The sequence below is a fragment of the Pan troglodytes genome, chromosome 12 (genome assembly GCF_028858775.2).
Source record: "Pan troglodytes isolate AG18354 chromosome 12, NHGRI_mPanTro3-v2.0_pri, whole genome shotgun sequence".
Classification (NCBI taxonomy): Eukaryota; Metazoa; Chordata; class Mammalia; order Primates; family Hominidae; genus Pan; species Pan troglodytes.
Window position 1 is genome coordinate 89,683,552 of NC_072410.2, and position 16,308 is coordinate 89,699,859.

General features: G+C 41.0%; 1 protein-coding gene across 15 annotated transcripts in view; it reads right to left on the minus strand.

The window, feature by feature from the left end:
- The window catches only part of LTBP1 (latent transforming growth factor beta binding protein 1), a 450,758-nt gene that overhangs the window by 247,908 nt on the left and 186,542 nt on the right, over window positions 1-16,308 (minus strand). For 7 of the 15 annotated variants that reach the window (XM_009442275.5, XM_515398.8, XM_063789991.1 and 4 more), the window contains exon 5: window positions 15,021-15,188. The exons of 2 other annotated variants lie outside the window; for them this stretch is intronic. In XM_009442275.5, coding sequence (XP_009440550.2) covers window positions 15,021-15,188 — 168 coding nt within the window. 6 more of the 15 variants (XM_001165176.7, XM_054678343.2, XM_063789994.1 and 3 more) reach the window with 5 other exon arrangements.

Genomic DNA, 16,308 nt, shown 5'->3' on the forward strand with positions numbered 1-16,308 from the left:
ATAAAATATAACCCCCCTACACACCGAGGGAATTAAGAACAGGCATTTCATTCAAGTAAAAAAGCACAAAAGAAATAACTGTGAAAATCCCAAGTTTCCCAGGCAAGATGACCAAAACATAACGGAAGACTGCTATATGACTTTATATGCAGGTGAGGGCAATGTCTTTTACTTGCTCCCTAGGGCCATTTCTTGGTCCAAAAGTGAATGCTTTAAAAACATGATACACATTGTTGTCCAGCTGACCTAGAGTGTTTTGGCCCCAAAGAGGTTTTTCTTTTTTCAATGAGTTAAATAATATGTCAGACTTTTAATGCTTGAATAGTTTTTTCTTTCAAACTTGGCAAAATGATCCTTCAAAAGGCATGTGTAAAGATGTTTGGGTTAGAAATAACAAACCCATACCCTCCCAAGGTGTTATGTTTATTTGAAAGTGTGATGATGCTACCGTTCAAATAAACACACTCAGAATTCCCTCCTTTTCCAACAGCCATAGCTCAGACACATTGCAAATGAGCATCCACAGTAGCAATGGTCAGTGCTGAAAAGCAGTTTCTGTTATACGATCACTTCTGAGACGTGCAAAAAAATGCCTCCTGTGCTAAATGGTTTCCCATTTGTCATTTCTTGTTTCAGTTTCCAGAGAATCTTCAGAATGAAGGCCCATCACATCCCAAACCATCTCAATCCTTGCACCCTCTAAAATCCAATGTGATCATCTCATACAAATTATCAAATGTAAATCAAGCCTCTAGGAGCCTGGGTCCAGTTGACTAGGTCAACACATGTGCAAGGACAGCTGAAAGGCAAGCTGTGGGTTTGTTCTGGCACCATCATCAAAGGAAGACATTTGTGACAGAAGGCTAGAGATTTCATCTACAGAACAATCTTGAGATTAAGAGGGAGGGTTTTCCAAGGACCTGGACAAAATAGGAAACAGGGTCTAAGATGTTGTCTGATAGGAAAGAACGGCAATGGAAAGAAGGCTGCTCTAAGGAGCAGGCCTTCTCAACTTTGTTGCTAATGACATTTTGGGCCCAAATTATTACCTGCCATGGGAGCTCCCTCTCTCTTTTTTTTTTTTTTTTTTGTGAGTGAGACGGAGTCTCGCTCTGTCACCCAGGCTGGAGTGCAGTGGCACGATCTCAGCTCACTGCAAGCTCCGCCTCCTGGGTTCACGCCATTCTCCTGCCTCAGCCTCCAGAGTAGCTGGGACTGCAGGCGCCTGCCACCATGCCCAGCTAATTTTTTCTATATTTTAGTAGAGACGGCGTTTCACTGTGTTAGCCAGAATGGTCTCAATCTCCTGACCTCATGATCCGCCTACCTCGGCCTCCCAAAGTGCTGGGATTACAGGCATGAGCCACCGCGCCCAGCCCATGGGAGCTCTCTTGTACATTGTAGGACACACACAGCATCCCTGGCCTCCACCCACTATATGCCAGGAGCACCCCCAAATTTGAATAACCAAAAATGTTTGCTGGCATTGCCAAATGTGTCTCTTAGGTGGGGGTGCAAAACTGCCCCAGTTGAGAACTATTTGACAGACAAACAGTTTTTCCACTTCACTTCTGCATTATGAGTGTGAACCAAATATTTCAGAGTAACAGAGTGAGCTAAGTGAGCACCCAGCTAAGGATATGCCTGATGGGTGCAAGTGAAATAAGAGAATTGGAGATGGGGAATAAGAGAAAGAAGCTAGGTATTAGTAGACCATGTGGGAAAGAGGAGAGGCCAGAGTGAGGTGAAGGAAATGTAATGAGGTTTTGATGACACACAGAAGGGAAAGTTGCAACTTTGTGATACCAGTGAATGAATTCATCTTCACTCTATTTTATTTTCTATTAATTCAACTCTGTGCTCAAAGTACTCTCAAGTATCATGTTCATAAGTCAAAATCTGGACAATTCAGGTAGGCAAGTTCAGCATAGAGAACATATGTTATCAGCATAGAGAACATATGTTATCAGAAAGAATGATGGCTACCATGACAGGTTTAAACTAATTGATATCATTCAATTAATTCAAGTGTAGCTTCTCTTGTCTCAAATTAAAGATGGTATCCTCAAATATCGTCAAAATGCTTAACATCAATCCCAAGTAGGGCTTAACAAGAATAAGGATGGACCTATGCAAATATATCTCCCCTTCCACCTTCCTGGGAAGACAACGAAATATCTGTCCTATTACTAGTAAACCAAGAGTATCATCCTTGCATATAAGACCACCACACTATTGGCAGCTGGTAATGTTTTGTTGAGATATTGTGCAGACTATGGAATTGAACTCCTGTTATGGGATTTGGGCTACATCCCAAAGCTGAAGACAAAAGGCAGTATCTGTCATTTCACTTCCTGGGACGCTGGCTGTGCTTGCAGAAAGCAAGTCTGTTCCACTGGAGCAAAAAGGGTGAAAATTCTTTGGAGGGCTTGACACATATCCCTTGGAATTTAGGGGACATGTGAACAAAAACACTTTCTCACCATCCCCTGAAAAATTTTGAAGACAAGGCAGATTGGAGTGAGCTGAAATGGTAGGATGAATTAAGAAGGCAGCCTGCCCTCCCGGCATTTCATATGGCAATCATGCATGAGTTTTCCACAGGCTTAAGCCATCCTGGTAGGACTCTGCCTGAGACCCTGCCTCGCAGAATGAGGAAACCTCAGCCCTCACAGGAGCAGGACCTGAGGTAGGAGATTTGAAAAAGGTTAACATATTTGATGATATGGTTGAGTCTCTTTTGGCATTTATAAATCATTTCCTAATATAGTATCAGGCTCATTTAAGAGCTCAATAATAAACATCATTAATTGATGACATAGCTTTATCAGAGTGGATTAATAATAGTTTAGACCTTTACAACTCACAGAGTGATCCACAGGTGGGCAGCACAGCATCCTCAGAGCATGTGGTAGAAATGCAGAATCTCAGGCTCTACCCAGAATTCTGATTCTGAATCAGAATCTGCATTTAATAAGATCTATAATGACTCCTATGGACATTAAAGGGTAATAAGCACTGGTTTAGACTATTGGTTCTCCACCAAAGCTAAGTATAACAATTGCCTACATTATTTGTTTTCAAAATACACATATCCAAAGCACACTGAGAAATTCTGATTTAGAGACCCTGGGGTGCAGGCTGGGCATCTGTACCTTTTGAGCATTCCTAGATTCTGTTGTATAATATTACCAGTACTGAGAATCTCTGATTTAGGGATTGAAGAAGGCAGGCATTTGAAGTCACATTTCTGAGTTACTAATTATATCCTACCCTGTAAACATTTTTACACAGGTGAATCCAATTCTCCTTCCAGGGGCTTCATTAAGTCACTGATAACCTCTAGCAAAACACACAATTAGCTACAACTTCATCTCTGTAATGATATAGTTTGGATTTGTGTTCCCACCCAAATCTCATATAAAATTGTAATCCCCAGTGTAATCCCCAGGCCCAGGAGGGGCCTGGTGGGAGGTGATTGGATCATGGGGGCGAACTTTCCCTTGCTGTTCTTGTGACAATGAGTTCTCACAAGATCTGGTTGTTTAAAAGTGTGTAGCATCTCCCATTTCACTCTCTCCTCCTTCTCCAACCATGTAAGATGTGCCTGCTTCCCCTTTGCCTTCCACCATGATTGTAAGCTTCCTGAGGCCTCCCCAACCATGCTTCCTGTACAGCTTGCGGAACTGTGAGTTCCTTAAACCTCTTCTTTGAAACCTACCCAGTCTCAGGTAGTTTTTAACAGCAATGCAAGAATGGACTAATACATGTGATCAATGAGGAATCCATTCAAAACAATTAAAGAGAATAAAAATGGCATACTGAATAGGGACATGCAAAGCAAGACAGGCTGGAAAGACACTGGAGGCTTCCACCCTCCGCTCTGCCCATGTCTGCCTGGGCTATGTCTGTGTGACTCAACATTGACTTCTCATAGGGGCTTGTTATTTGTGAATGAAAATGAAAGGAACCATTCACAAGCCACCACCAAATTGTTAGGTTTTCTTCTCTAGATTTTGTCTTGAGAGTAAGAAGAGCAGTGCCTGATTTAAATCAAGCCCCAAGAACTTAGTGGCTGTTGCTGCTGCATCCACAAATACTTCAAACTCAGCCACCACTGCAGCAGATCAAATTTCAAATAACCAGCTGAAATAGAGCCCAAACTCCTACATCCCAACCCGATTTCTAGGATAGACTATTACGTAAATTGGACACTATTAGTCCTTTTAGTGCTTTTAAGAGTTAATTTCCTTAAATGAGATCCTTCAGAAGTCTAAAATTTTCAAGTAGCTGCCAGGTAAAAAGAAGAAATACTTCTTCTGGCACAAAATGGTCCAAAATATGATAGACTTTGACAGAAGGGAAATGATAATTACTGTATGAACAGCAGAGTCAGTAGGCTTTTACCAAATAAGGTTATGATTTCTGCAGTGAGTGTATTTCAATAAAAGGATATTCTCAGCCTTTAGACTTTAGCTTCTTTTTGGAAAATGGTATAATACAAAGGAAATTTTGTTGAATACTTATTCATCTATTTACCAAGTACACAATTTTGGCATTAATGTTATTTTTTTTTCATTTCCACACAGCGTCATGGTTTTCTGGGCACGCTATGGGATTCTCAGATGTTTCTAATTACCCTCTGTGTACACCCAATAAAACAGCTGGCTCAAGATGTTATTAATACAAGAAGATCCAGAGGACTCATAAATCATCCTTTCTTCAGAAAAGGACAATGCAGTGGCGAAAAGTGACATATTCTAATCTTGCTAAATAAGACTTTAGCTAAGAATGCTCTAGGATACTTCCTAACTTGCCAGGAGAAGGGCAGTGGTCTGCTTTCCTCACTGTAGTAAACTCTAATGACAAGTTTTCCTTTTACCTCTTCTAGGGAGAATCTGATGAAAATTAGGCTGAATCTCTACACTAGGAAAACTTATAAAGTCCCCATAATCCAGACCAATTCTTATTGAAGCTGATGGGCATCTGAATGAAGTTTGGTCTCAGAGTGACGAAATCTCTCAGTATTGCATAAAGTTTTTTTTTTTCTCCCCAACCAAATCTTAGGAAAAGCCAACACTCAGTCATGCCAGTCTTTCAGTAAGTATTGCATGAGTCTAAATTCAAGATAATGAGGTTGAACAGTAAACCATTCCTTAGGCCCATACCCTTCAACTAAATAGAAAATCAAGTTTTAATAAGTATATCAATGACAGTATCACATTAAATTGGCAATGGAAGGGCATCTGACTCTTCTTATTTTCTTTCTTTATGATATAAATTTGGAGAATGAATCTTAAAATGCTCACTAACTTTATCCTTCTCCATTTTGGTAGTTATTTTATTTTCCTGGACTGCTTAGCATGAAGATGACTATGTGGCTGACCTCAAAAACATTTTCACATCATTTGTGATGTTAGTTCCAGGAAGCTTTCCAACAATAGACAAATTAATTATTCTTTCTCCACCTGGAAATACATATTTACATTCACCCATATACACACCTCTTGATAGTTAAAAGTTGGTACAAATACTTGACTTTTATACTACGGATGCAAAATTGAGATCAACTCATATGCCAATAAATGTTGCAGGTATATATACTGCATCGCATAAATGTGATTACAAATATCTATTTTAAGTCCAGCTTCCTTAAATTTACTCTAACCTAGGAGCCCAGAGGTAAGTTACACAACCAACAGCAAACTGAATAGCACAAAGTAGGATCAAATGTTATAATCATACATCACTGGAGATGCCCCCATCTATTCAAGATGATTACTTTTCCTCCTGACCACAGCTTTTGGTTCCAAAATGTATTACACTGTTTAAATGCTTTTACCCTTGCCAGAAGGCTTGGCAACATGCAACAGCTTCCTGTGTAAGCAAGTGAACTCAAGAAGAAGCATGATCCAAGGCAGAGAGGACATGGTGCTACAATATTGTCTTGGCCATATGATATTGAAGCCTGATATTATTTTTGTGCAAGGTCTAACCTACCCACAGCAAGCTTAAGTGTAAACAAGTACAGAACCTTCTGTGCACTCCTACCGGAGCACCAAAGTGAAGGGGTAAAGAAATTGTCCTTCTATATCCTTCTTGATGCTATTGTGCTGTTAGGATCAGTAAATAAAGCAACCACTGTCTCTGGGGTGCACAGGGAGCACCAAGCTCCAGGAGACATAAGCACACTCTCTCTCAACGCCTCTACCCCACAGCACACGAGATGGAGTTTGAGAATTAAGAAAAGGACTTATCATCTTCAGAAAGAGACAAAGGTCTTCCAGTCAATCCAAGGAGTCCATATGCACCTTCAGTCTGCCCCTTCTTGTGAGCCTCAGAATAGCCCTCCAAGGAAGGTTAGGATATCATATGATTTGTTTTACATGCAGGGAAGTCAAGAATGAGAGAGGTGAGATTACCCACCCAGGGTCCTGGAGCCAGTCAATATACCTGAAGCTAGACAACCAAGTGTCAAATGACATAGTAATGACTAGAGATATAATAGGAAAGAAAAAAAAAAAACAACAGCACAGGCAGAACTGTTTGAAATGGAACTTAAGGTTCTTCCGTAAAAGACTGTCAGTATTTACATGGATGCAAGAGTGGGGAGCAGGAATTCTGTGCAGCAGGAACAGCTGTACTAAAGGTATGGAAATCTAATTGCACTTTGCCCATGAGTAGAAAGTACAGTGAAGTCAGTGTTAAAAACTTAAAGCTCCATGTAAATTGCTACCAGGGTGTCCTTTTTCATGCATCTTGTGGTCAGTGGAATATCCTATTTCCTATGCCCCTAAACTCTAACATAGTCTTCTCAGTTAATTATTTTACTTCTGTGATTTTACTTGCCTGAGAACTAATGATGAAGCTGTATCAGGTAAATTCTGTGTACACCTCACAGCCCAGGCAGCCGCATAAACAATTTATTGTCAACAAAAATGCATTCAGCATCTCCAAAGCGAGGCACTGTGCTGGCACTGGAGATGCCAAGATGGAGTGGACAAGTCTTTGTTCCCAATCAGTTTAGAGTGTAGTGGAAGAAACAGGCATGTCAACAAATAAGGGAAATGAGGCTCTGTAGCATGATCGTCACTTGGCTGAGTCTTGAAAAAGAAGTGGGTGATTGCCCAAGCAGACTGGGTAGGGAAATGTACCCTCCAGGCAGAGAGAGCAGTGTGCACAGAGACACAGGAGCACAAGACACCCCGGAGCACTTGGGGACCTTTGGTATCCCTGGAGGCTCAGTTTGGCAGAAGTAGAGGATTGGGGTGGAAGAAGGGGCACGGCCAAAGTGAATGCCGTGGAGCCAGGCAGCAGGGCCCTGCATGCTATGCTAAGCGGTTTAGACTTTTCCAAAGATCACTCCGTATGCTCAAGCCGATAGCCTAGGAAAGAATACACACTTTGTGACATTGTGTTACAGACTCCAAGGAATTTTGAAAGGTTATTTATTCCAGGCTGGCCTAGCACAGCCCTTTCAAGGAGCCCCATCCACTCCCACGATACAGGCCAGGCATGGCTTAAAAGGAGCAATCTATCACATGTGCCTTTCTCACAGATCTGGCAAACCACGGACCCCTCTTTTAGTTAAGCTTAATTTTTAAAAAACTGTCCTGGCTACAGACATATGTTCTTATACAACCACTCTGCCCCCCGCCCCACCGCCCTTCTCTGCCTCAGTTGTCTTCCTCTTCAACGAAAAGGACCTTATTCTCTCCTGATTCTGGCTCTTAAGGTCGACCTATTGCCCTTCTTGTTCCAAGTAACCCATGGAATCACCTTTCCACGCACCCCTTCCTCTACCCAGGGTCCTCCTGCCCTCTGCCCACCACCACCACGCACCCTCTACACCACTCACAAGCAAGAACCAATTTTATTTCCCTTAATTAAAAGCAAGCTCCATATCAAACTCATGTGATCTGCCCTCCATAAAAGAATGCTGAAGAAAGGGCCGTGTGGCAAGGTGGCTCACGCCTGTAATCCCAGCACTTTGGGAGGCCAAGGCGGGCGGATCACGAGGTCAGGAGATCGAGACCATCCTGGCTAGCACAGTGAAACCCCATCTCTACTGAAAATACAAAAAAAAATTAGCCGGGGGCGGTGGCGGGCGCCTGTGATCCCAGCTGCTCGGGAGGCTGAGGCATGAGAATGGCGTGAACCCGGGAGGCGGAGCTTGCAGTGAGCTCAGATCCCGCCACTGCACTCCAGCCTGGGTGACAGAGTGAGACTCCGTCTAAAAAAAAGAATGCTGAAGGAAGGTGACACTACTTTCTTGATAACCTTTTTTAAATCTAAGACCTTTACTTTGTATTATAAATCACCAAGACTCCTGCAAGAATTCCAGGACTGTATCCTTTTTTTCACCCAAAGAACAAGAACTGGTTGCCTCTTTCCTCTGTGTATAAGGCTCTTTATCTGCAGATATTAATTTGATTCCCTGATACAAAGCAGGTCGATGAAACCAAACTCAAGATGGGAGATAGGAAAAGTCTGGAAGAATGCTCCAAATGTCAGCCTTTTGAGGGGGTGCTCCACGGTTTAGACAAAATAAAAAGCAGGGTCAGAGTCTGATGACAATGTAAGCGATGTTTCCTCACAACACTCATCACCACTTCATCAGGTCCCTGCTCCAATGTTATCTCATCAGACAGCCCTGCATTCCCTGAGCTCTCTAAAATAGCAACCATGCCTTCCACCAACACTCCCCATTCTCCATCCCCCTTCTCAGCTTTGCTTTCCCTCAGAGTGTCTATCACTTCCTGACATTAGTTCATTTATGTTTCTTACAGTATATTTTTGGTAATATCTATTTGACAGTAGTGTACACATGTATTATATTTTTAAAATGTGTTTTTATAATTGTGGTAAAATACATGTAATATGTATCATCTTTACTATTCTTAAGTGCTGTGGTTCAGTAGTGCTAAGTACATTCACATTATTCTGTATCAAATCTCCAGAACTTTTTCATTTTGCAAAATTGAAACTCTATACCCATTAAACAACGCCCCATTCCACCCCTATGACCCCTGGCAACCACCATTCTACTTTCTCTTTGAACTTGACTACTTTAGGCATCTCATATAAATGGACTCATACTGTATTTGGTTTTTTGTGACTGGTTTATTTGACTTAGCATAACATCTTTGAGGTTCATCCACGTTGTAGCCACACTGTTTTTGTAATGCTAGAGGAGGGCAAGGACTTTTATTTAGTGCACTGCTATTGCCTGAACCCATACCTGGCACATAGTATGTGCTCAATAAATGCATGTTAAATGAATAACTGTTCCTAATACTAGCCTTTTAAAGGTGGTCTACAGCTTAAATAAAATAAAAAGGAAAAGACCGGGCGTGGTGGCTCACGCCTGTAATCCCTTTGGGAGGCTGAGGTGGGTGGATCACTTGGGGTCAGGAGTTCAAGACCAGCCTGGCCAACACAGTGAAACCCCGCCTCTACTGAAAATACAAAAAATTAGCCGGGCGTGGTGGCAGGTGCCTGTAATCCCAGCTACTCGAGAGGCTGAGGCGGAAGAATCACTTGAACCCAGAAGGCGGAGGTTGCAGTGAGCTGAGATGGCGGCACTGCACTCCAGCCTGGGCAACAAGAGCAAAAGTCTATCTCAAAAATAATAATAATAATAATTAATAAAATAAATAAATAAAAGGAAAATGCTCTACATTATGACATTTATTCAGTATTAGAAAATAAAATTCTTTGATATAGCTAAATGTATGTGGAAGTGGTTTCTTTGATAAGTTCTTAGGCATTCTAAATTGCCTGGAGGAAAAGCAACCACTTTCTTTTAGTATTGTATTGAAACATCTTTTAAAAGCTGAGATATACCTGCACAATGTATTAAGGGGAAAATACATTCTCCAGTGAAAGGGAGACACGATGGCATTTTCATCGGTTTCTGTGTGAGACAAACATTAAGGAGTCCAAACAATGACGAATGGCAAAGGATGAGAAACTCAGTGACTGAACTAAGTTTCCAGAAAAAACTCTATATGCTTGCCCCTCTTAAGCAGTTATGTCAGTTTATTTAATGCCTTAACGAGAGAAAATTTTCTTCCCTCCTTGTGAGGAGAACCTACACAGTCAGCTTAGCAGCACGAACTGCTTCTGTTCTTCATCCCAGCACCACAGTATTAGGTCGGTTTTGTGAAATCTCCAGGGAGATTTTCAGTGCAGAGCATCAGACAAGCCCCAGAACAGCTACAGGACGCCAGAGGTTGTCATTCATTCAGAAACTTATTTAGCCTCTTAAAACATGAGTTTCCTAGCTAAAAAACTGAAAGCACTTCTCTCTTCTTCAAAATGACAAGTATCAACTTCTTTCAGAGAACTTTAGTAAATTCTCAAAGAGTAAAATCCAAATGCCTAAGCTTGAAATTCAAGGTGTTCCACAGCCTTGCACCAATCTGCCTTCCCAACTTGTCATCTACCATTATTACTTTTCATGTGTCCCACATTTAAGTGAAACTATTCCCAATTCCCAGAAACCACCTCTGCTTTCACATCTCCATGCCCAATTCTAAGGGGGTAAATTCTTCTTTCCCATGTCATCTTTGCTTCTCTCTTCCCTCTACTCCCCCATGCATCTTTACTTTGGAACTTACCAATGTTTCAAGTTCCACATCTCCCTTCAGTCCACAATCAGGCCATCTGCATTTATCTACTCAGCCCCTCACCATGAGACAACACGCTTGCTAGACAGGGACAGCAAGGTGAACTGAACATAAAAGCTGCATGCCATCTCTTTTCTCTCTAAGCATCCTCCCTCAGCTAGAAGTGGTATTTCCCTTCTCTGGGTGCCTGCTAGCAGCTCTCTACCTTAAGTTAGGGTTATTTACATATACCCTTCATCTTCTCCTCAAAGTATAAGCTGTTAGAAGGCAGCTTTATGATTTGCTTATCTTAGAAAATCTACTACCATGTTTTATACATAGTCACTTAATATATGGTCATAGGAGGCAATATGGGAGAGCCAGAGGTACTGTGACTCTAGGATAAGAAAACCTGGCTGAAACAACCTTTAATCAAGCCAGTAAAGCAACAGTGCTGATATTTGCCAATTATGGATACTACCATATGCCTAAGAGGCAGTAAGCATCAAATGAAATAATGTATGAGAACATACTTTTTAAATGGTCCAATGTTTTTTACAATTATTCAATTGGTGCTAATAGAACATGAGTCTTTAGATTCACATAAACCAAATGTGTTATTTTGACCATCATGACTGCTTTTCAATGTCTCCGCAAATAAGTTATACCAAGTGACAGTATTACTGTGTTTGAAATATTCTAGTTGTGACATGAATTTATATGTTCTTCTTGTCAGAGGAACTTAAGGCTTTATAAACAATTTAAAAATCCCGAAGGTCATCTGCATTTTAGCCCTATAAAATGTTAAGAATCCTTTAAAACAACAACGGTGAACCTGCTGGCCCACCCAACAAGGGATAGGTTTCCATTTTTAAAAAGGCAGGGGTGGGGCAAACAGCAAGGCTGAGCTCAAAAAAAAAAAAAAAAAGTCATTATCATTAGAAACCTGCTTCATAGGAAGTACCATTTAAAGTAACTATTCTGTTAAACCATACCAAAATCAATATCCATAAAAATGGGCTCTTCTAGAATCTCAAGAGTGCTTCCTTTGGATACCATATTCATTTGGGCCTCACTTTTAGAGTTGCATTAAGCGGAAGTTATACTTATTATTTCTCCCACTGAATACTCAAGAACAGAGACTGCATGCTCAATAGTCATGCGAAAATACCTGCTGCCTTTCACACCTGGAAAGCCCAGACTCACCCTCATCACAGACCAGAAGACCAACACAGAAGCAGCGTGAAGGAAGGAAGGAATTATCCCACAAGCCTGTAAAAGAACAACCTCCATATATCTATTAGGACCTGCACTGTATGGAGGAGGTGAGCTGGGCCCAAAGAGCACATAGAGCCAATGTTACCCCAGGATTCAGCCCCGGTGTGCTGGACTCTCAGTTGCTTTCTCTCTCTCTGTTATCCCAGCCAGCCTTCCCACAAGACACAACTCCATGAGGTCCTTCACCTTGTCCCTCCTATACATCATGGTCAGACTCCAGGTAGGTAAGAAAACAGATGGCATAAGGATATCTAGGTTCTAGGCATAGCTAACTGACTTGCCAAGAAACTAAAGCAAGCTCACTTAATTAACACTCTGAACCTAAGTTTCCATATTGAAAAAATGGTGATGATCATGTCTGTTCCACATCCTCAAACAAACAAACAAACAAACAAACAAAAACTGTAAATCACCATGCAGATGTTGGAAATTATTTCTGTTATTCTGATTATCAAAACTAATTATGAAGTCCATATAATTTTCCCTGGATTATGTTGACTCCTTAGAGAATGGCACTCAAGCCAAATTCAGCCCAACAAATGTTTTTGTAACACGGCCACACCTATTCTTGTTCATATTGTCTCTGGCTGCTTTCACATGATGATGGCAGGGTTGAGTAGCTGTAACAGAAACTGTATGGCCCACAAAGTCTAAAACATATTTTATACTATCTGGCCCTTTACAAAAAGAGTTTGCCAGCCCTCACCTTTAAGTACCAACAAATATTAGAGATCAAAGGGAGCAGCTGACAAGTGACAGTAAATTTTGAATTTTCCCCAAACTTTAAACTATTTTCCAAATATGTCTTTTTTGTCAAAAGATTTAGTATTCTATAAACAAGTACAAAGAGAGAAGAAAAAAATCAGAAAACCACTTTTTGCAAATAATAAAATTACACCAAACCAGTAAAGTCCCAAAAAGATATATGCATAAACATTTTTGAATTTTTCAGTATTTTCAAAGGATCACAGTCTATAAGTTCTACAAAATTACCATTCTTAAAGAAAGAAATATCATAAAAATTGTCCCTCAAACTATCCAATATTTGAAATAAAACGTAAACAGGAGAGGGAAATAGCTCAGAATATAAATGAAATGTTTCCCACAATTTCCAATGTGAAACTATTTACTACTATGGGTCCTTCTCACCCCATCTTCTACTTTTCAAAAAATTAAACTGCTCTGCCGATCCTATATGGAGAGTGGAGTTCTGCTTTTGAAATGCTTTTGTAAATAATTTTGCTTCATTTTGCATTTTGAGTAGACTATGTATATTCTGTTCCTAAACATCTGGTTCAGTGCCAGAAAGGAAAGTGTGTGGTGTGTTTCAACAAGTAGACTTCCTCTGTTTCTCAAAGCCTTCAAAATATTTAGTTTCAAAATGAATACACTGGAAGCCAAAAAATTACCACCCATTTGATTATTTTGTCATTGCTACTGTAAAGATTTACAATAAACACAAGGAGGGAAAGGAGCAGTGAGTAAGGAAGGCAACCAAGAAAGATAAAGTGGTGAAAAGCCATCAGACTCATGATAGTCTACTGGAATTGCCTTTTCTTTTCCCCTCCTTGTCTGTGGCCCTCCAAAAAAAAAAAAATTTTAAGCCAGAAAATAGTATTACTTATTGCTAATAAAAAGTCACATGATCTTAGAGATGGACTAAATTTTAGAGGTCATTAAATACAATCCCATTTATTTTATGAATGAGAAAAACTGAGGCCCAGAAATATTAACTGGCATGCCCTACGGATTAGCTAGTTAGTGGCAGGACCGGGACCAGAATCCAGTTTCCTGATCATCAGTTCTCTTCCCATTAGACTTGGCTCCCTGCCCTGCAAAGCATAATGTGCCATTTGGCACCTAACGGCTAAATTCTTTTAAAAACTATGCCCAGAGTACCCCTATCATAGCCAGGAAACTCACAATGCCCTTTTAAATCGTATCTATGGGCACATATTTTTTCCAAGTACAGACGATCAAAAATACGCTTTGACCTCCTAAGGATTGGGAGTCACAATAAAACAGCAGAATAATCAAAGATCTAATAAGAACTTCAAGCTGTCCCTTTATTTTGTCTTGATGTAAATCAGTTTGACACAGACACCCCTTCTCCTACCACCCCCCCAGACACACACTTCCAAGACTAAACAGCAATATTCCATAAAAAGACCAGATCTAGCCAGTGTTATTATCTGTCTGACATTTGGGTTATTCTTGTGAGTAACTCAGAAAGTAACGTGGGTGTCTGCGATTATTTGAGTACACATGGCAAACCATAATTGGTCAAAAAATAATAAAAGACATTTTTCTGCGACAAAAATACTGTATTGCATGACAACATGGCAACATAACAGCATTCCGTGGACCACAATCCTTTCTCCATTTGCAAAAAAGTAAAAAACAAAAATTCAAAATGAACCAACAAGGCTTTCTTGCAGACAGCAACTACTAGTTCATATTTAAATTAACTTAAAGGAGTACTGAGAGTAATCTACCAGTCTGTCTTCCCCAAATCCACGTAAAAAAGGAGTACTGAGAGTAATCTACCAGTCTGTCTTCCCCAAATCCACGTTATATATCAATTTATATTCAGTCTTGTGAGACGGAGCAGAAACGTGGCAAAAGATGCAACTCTGTATCCTTTTCTACAACCAAGTACAGGTTTTTGACAATTCTCGGAGTTTTGTTTTAGAGCTTGGCTATTTTTGAAGTAAAAACTTCAAATTTCATCACCACCTTCCAAAATTTATTACATGAGTCAAATCTAAGACAAATTCCACTTATCACTGGGCTGATAAAATTTGAAGCTTATCAGCACAAGTCATGCCTTAGGGTCTAAATCTAAAACCAACTCTCTTCTCTTCTACTATATATATTCCCATTACCACATGGCTGTGTAAATGCTAAGCAATAAGGGAAAATATTCTAGTTGCCATTCCCCTAAGAAACCAAAAATCAGGTTAAAAATTATTCCGAAAGCAATTTAAAAGATCCCATGAAAGAAACATACTCGTACTCATAGACAGACACCCACTGAAGCAGACAGCAGTGTGAATGGAGGGGGTGTCTAAATGCTACAATCTCATAAAACTCGACTCAGTAAGGACAGTTAGGGACCGTGGAGGAACTCACCCACTCGGAAGTTCGTGGCCGTCAGGGTGTCGGCAGCATGACCATTCTCACTAATGAGAGTGGTGGTGTTCCCCTTCTCACAGCTGTTCTGACAGCTGCCCTTGGTGCAGGTCACTTTACAGATGCTCGGAGTAAAGACCACCTTGATGCGGCCAGTGTGGTTACTCACTAGGAGCGGAGGCAGGGAGAAAAAGAACAACAAACACATCAGCTTAGTATCCATGAACTTGCCTTGGAAGGTTTAAAAAAACAGAAAAAAAGAAAAGAAAGGAGCAAGAGGGGAAAAGAGAGAGCCCACAACCCGACAGGTTTAAGGAAAGAGGGAAGCCTTCAGTGCTCGCTGCTCTGTATTCAGTGGTGTCTCTGAAACAGGAGTAGGAAGCTTAGCAAACAGAACTCTGGGATGCACTCCAAAACCACATTTGAAGTCGAGTCACTGGAGTGGGATTACTAACCACAATGCTGCACTTTATTCACGGGCAGACAAAGAGCAATACCGAGGGCACGACAGATTAAAGAGCCAACCCTGACAGGCAGATGTAATGCAAAGGGGTTGGCCGTGCACCTAGCGGTGAATAAACTCTTGTGTCCTCAACTTGCATACTTTCCCTGTTTCTCCACTTATTAAGTCACTATTTGCAGCCCGACCCCTGGAAATGTTTTAGGCATGCGGCATGTCTGAAAACATCTGTCTCAAATCTCCTGGCACTCTCGGCTGAAGTGATCAAATGCTGTGACGCAGCTGCGGGAGCCCATTTCTTTTTCACAACTCCAGGGCACTGTTTCTCCATAAGAATTTAGGCAACATATATTTTGTTTTCCTGTGAACAGGGCCCATCTTTAAAGGGGTAAGCCAGGTCACAGGGATAAATGGTTGCCTCCCTAAAAATAACACCCTTGGGCTCTCACTGTCTCTATTCATAGACCACCTGGAGTAGCCACTGGGGATGGAGCTTTCTTTCATTCGCGTGGCCTTCTCTTAAAAACGAAATGCTATCACCTGACCACACAGCCGAGGCTATGTGGTATCACAAAATAAGCCCTAGACTAAAAGTATATCCTGGTTTACAATCCCAGCTCAACCACGGTGTGACTCTGGACATGCCATTTCAGTCCAGTTCAGTTCAGTTTTTCCAAAACTTGAGAGAATTGAAACTGGTATTTTCTACACACTTCTAACTTTCAACGTCTCTATCAGAGGTCAGCAAGCTACAGTTCAGGGACCCAATCCAGCTTGCTGCCTGCTTTTGTAAATAAAGCTTTACTGGAACACAGCCACCCTCATTCA